Raw genomic sequence first — 10,983 nt, forward strand, 5'->3', positions numbered from 1 at the left:
GCTCGCCTTGACTACTTCCTTCACCACTTCCTACGTCGCGGACCTGTTTTCCTCCCTTATCATAGAATTTTAGGAATGCAGATACCTTAATCTAATCGTCATAAACAGTTTCCACACACCAGACAGCTCGCCTTGACTACTTCCTTCACCACTTCCTACGTCGCGTACCTGCTTTCCTCCCTTCCTATAGAATTTTAGGAATGCAGATACCTTAACCTAATCGTCATAAACAGTTTCCATACTCCAGACTGCTCACCTTTACTACTTCGTTAACCACTTCATACGTCACGGAACCCAAGCTAGTGTCGTCATTTGATTATATTAATGATCCATACCGCTTCTGTTCTAATATCTGTGGAATAATGCTATCAGCTATTTCTTTATCTACTGCATTCAAAAGTCAACAGCTGATCATATGTCTTTGTTTATGTGTCAAATACTGCTTCCATAAGGATTACATTGAAACTTTGAGACCCAGTGGGGCCGATTCCTGAGAGACTTTTTTAACGCCATATAGATGTTGGCACTCACCGATATGGTCTTTTTCACCATGCAAAATTTGAAAACGATTGATTCAGCCGTCTAGGAGGAGTTTGCGTATTACGAAATGCATAAGAGTCGACGTATAAGAGCTTCGCTCGCTTCGCTCGCTCCGCTCAATAATGATTTTGCTATTTTTACAACATGAACAAAAACATGAAAGCTTGTGATAATATTTTGGCTCTCCCAAATAGTTATGCCTGGGTCATTTATTCATTGGAAGAAATTGACATACAACAGTACTGTGACAATTTAATTAAGGTTTTCGATAGGCTATTTGTTTACGTTAACTTCAAGAATTGAAACACATTATTCTGGATTAATTAAATTGTATTTGTTATTGTCTTTTCTTGAATCTAGAAAGAGCTTATACCAAATTTTACTAGTCTTAGAATAGATATATAATTATTTGTTATGCCACACTACACTATTTTGACGAACTTCACATGCAAGGATTTTAGTCCAGAAAACAGCTGTTTGTCGCCAGCTTAATCAAATGGGGTTTCATACAGTAGGCCTACTACTGTACTGCCTATATACCACTGTGTAGGCTATGGATCTGTAGGTCAATTCATAACTTAAATTTTTCAAATTATCATTTAGGCCTGTGATGTGTTTTAATAACTTTCTTTCTGGCTTCATCGATTGTTCTTGAACGTTCAATCCATAACTTCCTCGTAATCATTTTTTGAAATAAATTCTTCTAATGCTTCAAGTCTTCAAGATCACAGTGTTAGTCATTAAAAATAAATGGCTTCAGCACTGAGCTATAATTCTAACTGGAGGTAGCACTGAATGTCAAAGATGCGTGTCGCCAGCCGCCATGTTTGCGTGAGGTGGGTGTCCATAAGAAGCCATGTTATTGCTATGACAAAAAAACTCACTGCTATACAACCTAGTTATAAGAAGCCATGTTATTGCTATGGTAAGAAAACTTACTGCTATACCAACCTAACAAAATCAGCGACTCGCTTTTGACAGACTTCTGCCATGGCAGTGCTACCTCCAGTTATAATTTTAGCTCAGTGGGCTTCAGTGACAGTGATGGTGACAGTAACTGGAACTGGACATTCTGTTCTGAAAGTTCCCTTTGCATTATGTAATACTCGGAACTGGAGCTGGAACGGGAACGGGAAGTGGAGCATTTTGACGTGCGAATAGTCACTTCGTAATATTTTACTCTCACTTTTTGCTTACTAATCGTTGATCATGTATACATAATCACCCTGCCGTTGTTTTTTCATATAGACAAACCAACCACTAGTATGTTTTATCCAAGGGACTACTCTACTATGTTTTATCTATGGTTTTATCAAAGATAAGATTTCTCATCCTAGTGGAACAGCTTAAGCAAATTTTATTGTTAGTTCTGTCCGGAGCACTTTAGAGTTCGTGTTTTGTTACGACTTGTTTCTTGTTATTTCAGTCATTTCAAACCTCGGTTAAGCAAATAAAATGATCTAACCATAAACAAACTCGTTCTCTAGTTATATAACCAAACAGTAAAGCACAAATCATGAAATTAAACCTAAATTCATTCATTCATAACAATTTATTAATCACCATCAAGTTATTGAAATACTTCTGTACCATAAAGAAGCAATAGCTTTGTTTTTCGCCAATAATTTCTTGCTCTTAGTTACTTTTCATTGTTGCCATCAGATAATATTGTTGCAAGATAATTGACTATTGGCACATTGGATATGTAACTAATCATAATAGTACAATGCCATTCATTATTATAATTATTTTTAATTACGTGATCAACCCGAGAATCATAGGTCAAAGATGAAGAAAACAAGTTTTCAAGTAACGAAGTAGGTAAATAAGCGTTCCAATTGATTAAAGTCAAAGTGGGAGCACTGGGGCCCATTTCATAATAAAGTACAAACTAATATTATTAGTAAATCAGCTGATCGCCCAATGCAAATCCAATGGAAATTACAAGTTACAAGTTGTAACTTGTAACTTGTAGTTTATTATGAAATGGGCCCCTGGTCTCAAGCAATTATTTTACAATCAGTAGTACAAAATTACGGTAAAAATTTACGACCCATAATAATAGAGATCGATGGGTTATATAGTAGTGTTATAGTCAATGGTTATAGAGTTTGTAAGTGTGGTCACAATGGCAACTGGCAACACTGATTCTCTAAATTGTCAATTGTCTTCCCTTCCCATAAATATTTTCATTCTGTCAGCAGTCAGTGTCGATCTGTCATTTTTCATTTTAATTTTTTGTAGTAACTTAATAAATAACAAACAAAGGCTTATCAACTTACAATTCATCAGTCACACTATAATTGATATCACTGTAGTCATATTATCATAAATAATACTTCAATCTTTGAAATGGACACTCAGAAAGAAGATGGATCAAGTAAAGTTTTGTCTTTTGCTGAAAAAAATGCGGAAAGGCTGAAAAAACTAAAGGACCTTCATTTAAAACGAGTAAGTATTAGACTATTAGACTATTATTTATATCATCATAATAATATTTTCTTTGCATTACAAGTTGAAGAATGTTAAGCAGCCCAAGTTATGGTTTACATCTTAACCTTAAAATACCTTACAGGTTTAGGCCATCCAAAATTGATGTAAGTCTCAACAACAAACTAGGCCTACGCCAAGCCTATGAACGACTAGGATTGTAAAGTCTCAGCTACTGATTTTCAGGTTTTGTGTTAACCTTTATTCTTAGTTCCATAACCATTAGTAGCAGCATTAATTAAGTTATTATGCGCTTATTGGGCAACCAAAGATTCCAGTGGCGGATATAGGCCTAGAATATTTTTTTGGAGGGGGCGAGATTAATTTAGGGTTATTTAAGTAATTTCAAGTAGACACGCCATGACAGTTTTGCTGTGGTAATTTGCGCTAACTTAAATGTGACCTTTTCCTTACCAAGATCACGCTGTATCATTAAATTGGTCCGTTAAATTATAAAAATGTATCTATTCAAGCCAAATGAAGAAAATAGGCCTATCTCAATTACGAAATCAAACATTGGTCACGATTTAACAGTTTACCATTTACCATTTACCATCTGAAGTCCTCGCCACTATCCAAGGAAAGGGGAGTCGTCATCTTCTTCATCTCTTCAAATTTCTTCACTCCTTATCTGTAGAGTGATTGTTGTTTTGTGTAATTGTGTGTTAGGCAATGTGAGTTCTTAGATGTTGAAAGGTGTGTTCTTCGATGAATTCAGTAATGGTGTAATATGGTCTGTCAAGTAGGTATTGTTTTAATCTATTGGCAAATTTTCTGTTGTTGTTTAAGGATTTGAGGTGGTCTGGAAGTAGGTTGAAGAAACGTGACCCTGTATGTAGTGGGGTGTTACTAGATTTTTTAAGACGGTGTTGCGGTAGGTCAATGTCGGATCTATGTCTGGTGAAGTGAGTATGTTGATTTTGGCGGAGAAGTGGTGAGGAGTTTTTTGCTAGGATAACTGTTTCGAGGATGTAGGTTGAGATTATGGTGAGGATATGGTGTTTTTGAAAATGTGGCTTGCAGTGTTCCTGGGGGTTCTCTAGTCTCAGTATTGATCTTAAAGCCTCTTTCTGTAAGACAAGAATTTTGTTGATGTTGGCTGCTGATTCTGCTCCCCATGCCGTGATTCCGTATCTGATGTGTGATGCAAAGATTGAGTGATAAGCTATGAAAGCAGTTTCTTCATTTGTCAGTGTTCTTATTCTTCTTATGACATGTAGTGTGGAATTTAACTTTTTACATAGAAATTCGATATGTTCTTGCCAATTCAGGTGATTGTCTAAAATGATTCCAAGAAATTTTGTGGAGTTAGCTGTTGGTACTTCCAGATCTTTCCAATTTGTCATTCCATCTGTAAACACTTATCCGAACCTGAGGAGTCAAATACGCGATTGTGATTATCATATTTGGAGGAGTTCTAACTACTGTAGTCTATAATTGAGGCTGTAGCTGCTAAATGGGCCTATCTCGAAAAACTGACGTTTTGAGATAATCACTGTTAAAGTTTAGAGGTTATGTTTGGCCGTCTGCGTTGGCAGTCTTCTCTGCTAAAAGGGCCTGGTGACACCAGCTGACTTGAAGAGTCTACGAACAAAAAAAACTAAAATACACCATTCCAAATTATCAAAGATTATACTAGAAGACAAGATGAAGCAAAATAGTGATTCTCTTCTCAAAGGGCCCATCCAAAAGTTTGACAAAAAATGCCTGTGCTAGGTTATGTTTGAATGCTGTCAGCATTGGCACTCGTCCATACTAAAAGGGCCTAGTGACACCAGCTGGCTTTCAGATTCATACCAACCAAACAAACTGAAATATACCATTCCAGTGATCAAAGATTATACTAGAAGAAGACATAAAGAAGCGACATAGCGAATCTCATCTATATAAGGGCCCATCTCGACTTAGGCCCCTTTAGCAGCTTCAGCCTTAATTATTCTTTTGTGCAAACTGCAAAACGTTAACATTTCAGTGGGTACAACATAGCCTATGTCGAACAGATGTAAATAATAAACAATAACAATGGCTAACTTACCACTGAACTGACTAAACTCTTCATTACTCCCCTCCCCTGTCGCCAGTAGATATGCTGGTCTCTAGCGGTCACTGCTGCAAGCGAAGATAGCCGGGAGGCAGGCGGGAGCTCGAGTTGGTCTGAAGCAATCTGAACGCGTACAAACTATCACTGTCTGCCAAATTCATCAGGGATATTTGTGGATCTAAAACGGCCTACCAGTTCTAACCCAAAAACTTTTTTTGGGAATCAAAACCAATAAAAATTGCGGTCCTTAGTGAATCTCACATATTCTTATTTTGTAATATATATGAAGGATAACTTAGCCTTGGTAAGAAAACTGATGAACTGGAAGTTGCTTTGGTGAGTAATCCTTACACGACTTCATCTGATTATCTGAACATTGTATGAGGGAAGTTAGCCTAGGTGTTAAGCGGATTAAAGGCTTTTCCCCGGTTAGTTATTTTTGCCGCTCCGACCTCGCATTAACTGTTGGGTTATCCGTGCTCGCTAGAAAAATATTAGTTTGTTTTGACCGACCATGTTTTGAGAGCAGTTCGATTTAACCGCCACTTTCTAGAAATCTCGACATTTCCGCTCCCACGCTCGGAGATGAGAACTATACGCGAAACTCTTTAGGATGTTACTGTATAAATAAACATCATGTCTTTTAACGGAATGGTTGCTTGTAACTTTAATTTTGATAGAATTTTCGTACCGTATTACGACAGATTCTGAAAGCATCAATTAATATTACTAAGGTAACTTATTAAAATAAGAATTTTTATTGACTCTTGCCTAGGACTATAATTTACTCTACTGAAAGTTAAGTATTTGATTTCATCGTGTTTTGGGTTTGTTTGTGACTTTTGTCGTCAATACAATAGCAATCTGACACATATTTTCTCCCATTCGCTTGTCAACAGCCGTTATCATCTGTGGTACGCGGTGGGAGTAACTATTATATGGCAAAAATCACAAAAGTTGCAATAATATTTCAACCATATATTTTAAAGCAAGGGCAGGGTTGCACTATTTTGTTTGGAATTATATATATTTGTAGTGTAAAGGTGAATTTTAATAAGAATAAGAATAAAAATAAGAAAGTTTATTGCCGTTGACCAGGTTGTATACAGGAATAGGCATTGTCAAACATACTGAATTAACTTAATTAACTGAATTTATTAAATACTGAACATAAACTGTACCTATATAACTGCCGACTAATATTGTAAAGTTCAATTTATTATTCTGGAAGCTCTAGAATTATAATGTATGTAATAGTATTCATAGACGTCAAACTGTGTTTACTCCAAAAATGAAAATGTTTAGAGAAAAAGTCGTTCTCTTTGTCTAAAGTAGACAACAAAATTGTTGGTTGCAAAATGTTAACAAATAAAAAGACGACTTCTAATGTTATTCTTATGGGACAAATTTAAAAATGTATTTTTTTGGTTTTTTTAATTATACTACTGAGCGGAAACATCTAGAGTTTTAATAGTGTTTTCCGAGTGGTGTCATAATTATCTGTGCAAAATTTGAACTCTATAAGTGCAACGGTTCTTGAGTTTTTGATGCGAACACACAGAGTCACAGAACAAGCGGACAACTAATCTCCGACTCCGCTATACACGATACATAGATTTGTTCACTTCGTTAACTCATCTATTCAAACTTACTTCAATATATATAGGCCTACCTATTCAATACAATAACATATGTAATACATCTAAACACCAGTCTTTTTAAACTTATGTAGACTATAAATGTTATTTAGCTTCTGGCTTCTTTGGGTCATTTCCCTATGAGTTTCCTATATTATTATGAAATATGCTATATAAGACAGCAATATTTGCTTTAGCCTAACTGTTTTTTACAACCTATTATGCATAGACGTGTAGTAGGTAATTTAAAAGCCCACAGGTACTAATTGTTGGGTCAATAAATACTGGTTAGTCTAAATAATTTAATCAATAAGTTAAGAAGATGAAAAATGAATTAATTTAAATTAATCAATTTTTATTACAAGTTAAAGAATGCAATTGCAGTAACCAGTATTATTTTTTGGTCAATTATTATATACCTAGTAGGATTATTATTAGGTAATGTTTTTCCTAGAACGAAGCCAGACAACAAAATCACAAAGAGGTTGTGGAAGAAGACAAACGAAACAACTTGCCGTCTAACTGGGAAGCACGGAAGCGGAAAGCTGAGTGGATTTTAAATGATGAAGCCCAACGTGACGCGGCTGCTGAAAAGGTGATTGGTCTACTGTAACCATTGTTAACTAAAACATGTAGCCTATGCTAAAACAATATTAAATCCTCCTGGGAAATATTCCTCACTTGACAAGCTACTAGTTAGATAGGAACCTGTTCTTTTACAGGAGAGAAACTGTATGCTTAATACACACAAATAAGTTTGCAATTGGCAACACAAAAAGTTTGTATGTTAATTAAATTTATTAAAATATTATCTGCTGTCAAAATGTAGCCAGGTGTTTATTTTTCAACATCTCAACAATCTCATCATTGTCAGGTTTTGTAATGATAATATTTAACACAATTTGGTGACCAAAACCTGATAAAATGAAATAAGCTTGTGACATGAAGTATCTTCATTTCAATACTGCTGATGACATTGCTTGAGCGACAACCTTTGAAGGAAGGTCACAAATAAAAAGGAAAAAACACATTTCTGGTACAAGAAGCAACTATGGCTGTAACCAGATACGTTTGTCAAGTTTATAAATTATGTTGATATTATAAAAAAAATTTCCAGATTTAACTTAGAGACAGTAATTTCCAGAGTCACTGTCTTAAATGTTAAGTTTTGACCCTTTTGTAACTTATTATTGGTTTTTTTATAATTGATGTGTATAATGTTGATTATGCTCATCATAAATTTTTTTCTAAAAACCTGTTACTAATGTTAACATTGAAATTCCATAATTCTGTGCTAAATTTACCGTTGCTGTAGATGAACAGCTGTGGACTGAGTTTTCACAATGTTTAACATGATTCAGGGTGAAGATTACGACAGAATCAAACTTCTCAACATCAGCGCAGCTGAGGCAGAAAGACTTGAGCGAAAGAAGAAGAAAAAGAACCCAGACACTGGTTTTGCTGATTATGAACAAGCTACCATCAGGCAGTACAACAGGCTTGTGAAAAACATGAAGACAGACATGGATAGCTATGAAAAACAGAAGGAAACACTGGGAGAGGCTTTTTACGGTGGACCAAACACGATTCTCCATGGGCTGCAGAAAGACAGCAAGGAAGGCATTGAAAGGATGGTCGGAGATCTGGAGAAACAGTAAGTATATTAGGAAATATGGCTAAAACCATAAAATAAAGAACTTAACCAAAACTCTCACTGAGCCTAATAATAACATTGTGTTTGAATCTGCCAATGTCTACACCAGAATCTGAAGAGAGCTGCTATTGCTGACTGAAGCGCTAGTTCAGACTTGAGGGCGCTAGGAGAGAGAACTAATATCACTACACTGTTGCTGTCAGCTGATCATAAATATATACGTGAAATAGGCTAGTTTGGTACCGTACTTTGTAAAGAAAATCACAGGGACAGCAGCGCTCCTAGATTCTGGTGTAGGGACTAGCAGATTCAAACGTAACCTTTTTTTATTGGCTCAGTGTGACTGTTGGGTCAGGTTTTTATCCTTATCTGATATATATTGTACAGTCTAACCTTGATATAACGAACCTCGATATAACAAATTCCTTGATATAACGATTTTTTTTAAATCCCCTAGAACTCTCCATTAGACACAATGTATATTTTACCTCTACATAACGAACAAACCATAACAACGACTTTGTTTTAACAAATTTTTCGTGATGTGGGAATAACCCACATCACCGCCAACAATTAAGAAATAAGGTAAGAGTCAACCCCATCAGCTGATCGGACGACAAGCAGAACTGTAGTCAGACACCTGCGACACTAGCTCTACTGCCTGGGAAACGAGGAACGGACCGGCCTGCAGAATGGATTTATCAAAGGATTTATTGTTATTTTGTCATTAAAGTATCTGTGAGTTCAAAAAGTAGTTATCTTTTTCATGGCTTGTGACAAGTTAAGTAAAGTAAGGCGAAGACTGAAAACTGTCGTTTAATTGGCTATAGGCAGCCTCTTCACTATCTATGGCCTCAGACGGATTATTTACATTTTTGAAAATACTTCACATCCAAGTTAGAAATAGGCTACACTATTGTTAACTACTTTGTTCCTTTGTGTTTTCAGTATTGTGTCATCGTTTTGATAAATAAAGCAAAGATTAGGCCTACTTTATTTCCCTCACAGGCAAAGTAAGGGTGATACTTAACCTGCAAATTTAAAGCCAGACACTTTCAAATTTGTGTTATCATGAAAAGATAAGATTGTTTTAACATGGCTATAGACCTGATTCCTTGTGTGCATCACTCCGAGGGGTTTTCAGCTTTTAATTCCTTGGTTGCATACTTGCATAGCAGTCTCTGACTTCAGCAAGTATGCCAATAAGCCGGTAAAACAGTGCCTGCACTACTTTTGGCGGCCACTAGTAGGTAGTTGTAGGCTGAATTTCATCTGTGTAGCCGTGCTTACAGACAATGGTCCCTTTGGTTGCAAACTCTAAGCAATTAAACCTGATCTCTTCAAGCTAATTCTACTCAAACTCATATAGTAATTTAGGGTCATAAGTATTAGGGTTTCACGTAATCCATAAAATTTAGTTTAATCTTATTCCAGACACTTTAGAATACTTATACTTATACTTATACTTTTTATTGAAATGGCAACCATACAAAGTAGGTATTTTAAGCCAAGTATGAATGGAGATGAGTGTAGGATGAGTGGCACAATCTTGTAGTCTTGTTTGTGACTAAGGCCGACATATTCCTTAGACACAGCTGTTAATTAATCCTCATTAGTTTGGTTTTTGAAGGTTTTTGTCTATCTGTGTGCTGTTGGAAAGATAAGTACAGTAGTTCATTTTGTTTGTAATTAATTGTTTATTCTCAACAGAACATCAAAAATAAATTATTTAGATTTATATATAGATTTATATATTTGATAAACCATAAATATAAGTTTCTCATAATGTTTTTTATATATTTTTAGAATTGCCAAAAGAGAAAAATACAGCAGAAGGAGAATGCACAATGATGATAATGACATCGATTACATCAACGAGAGAAACATGAAGTTCAACAAGAAATTAGAAAGATTTTATGGAGAACACACAACAGAAATCAAGCAGAATCTTGAGAGAGGAACTGCAGTGTAATGTTTTGTAAATATATATTTAAATGTCTACTGTTTCTTAAAAAAGTAAAAATGTGTTAGAAGTATCTTTTATATTTCAGCGTATAATTCAAGCTTTATTTCCTATGTTACTTTTTTCATATGTACTAATGATTATGAAATCTTTGGTTTTTGTAAACAGTATTTCACTCTTTTACGATTTGCTATTATAAGCAGATCCAATAACCTGTTTCTTTTCCTACTGAGTATAAAGTATGGAAATCTTTGGTTTAAGAATCAATTTAGAGAAATATTTTAATAAGTAAAATTCTTAAGAAGGAAAAAAAATCCTGAGTTATTAGAAAAACCTGTTCTACCATTTTCTCTTTTGCAACTCATAAAACATTCCCATCTGTTTCAATCGTTTTGTTTATTGGGTTTTGTGCTTATAAATCACCAACAACATCCCTGTTGTCAAGTGCATTAACCCTTTAAGCTCCCAAAGCTTTGAGATCAAGGGGTTGAGTCTGTATCATTCTGGTCTGGAGTGCAATTACTGAAGAGAATTACTGTGGAGGAGGCTCAACTAAAGCAAACAGTGGACAACTCGGAAAATGTACCGGTACAGGGTGATTCTTTGTAAATTCCACCTCAAATTAGGCATTTTGCTTCTTTGTTCTTATTCTTACTGT

General features: G+C 35.3%; 1 protein-coding gene across 1 annotated transcript; it reads left to right on the forward strand.

Annotated features, from left to right (window-relative positions):
- Positions 1-2,733: 2,733 nt before the first annotated feature.
- Positions 2,734-10,407, forward strand: LOC128989848 (pre-mRNA-splicing factor Syf2-like). The gene is made up of 4 exons (XM_054411926.1): positions 2,734-2,991; positions 7,163-7,303; positions 8,070-8,362; positions 10,169-10,407. Exons 1-4 carry the CDS (start codon positions 2,893-2,895, stop codon positions 10,332-10,334), a joined length of 699 nt encoding a protein of 232 aa, XP_054267901.1. The 5' UTR covers positions 2,734-2,892; the 3' UTR covers positions 10,335-10,407.
- The last annotated feature ends 576 nt before the right edge of the window (positions 10,408-10,983 follow it).

The sequence above is a fragment of the Macrosteles quadrilineatus genome, unplaced genomic scaffold (genome assembly GCF_028750875.1).
Source record: "Macrosteles quadrilineatus isolate MER2022 unplaced genomic scaffold, UCM_ALF_1.0 Scaffold_3__2_contigs__length_128488019, whole genome shotgun sequence".
Taxonomy (NCBI): Eukaryota; Metazoa; Arthropoda; class Insecta; order Hemiptera; family Cicadellidae; genus Macrosteles; species Macrosteles quadrilineatus.

Excerpts from the sequence above, each read along its gene's own strand:
- LOC128989848 (XM_054411926.1), top strand. The coding sequence starts at position 2,893 with ATGGACACTCAGAAAGAAGATGGATCAAGTAAAGTTTTGTCTTTTGCT. Across the intron at positions 7,304-8,069 it reads GTGACGCGGCTGCTGAAAAG|GGTGAAGATTACGACAGAAT; the intron begins GTGATTGGTCTA and ends AACATGATTCAG. Across the intron at positions 8,363-10,168 it reads GTCGGAGATCTGGAGAAACA|AATTGCCAAAAGAGAAAAAT; the intron begins GTAAGTATATTA and ends ATATATTTTTAG.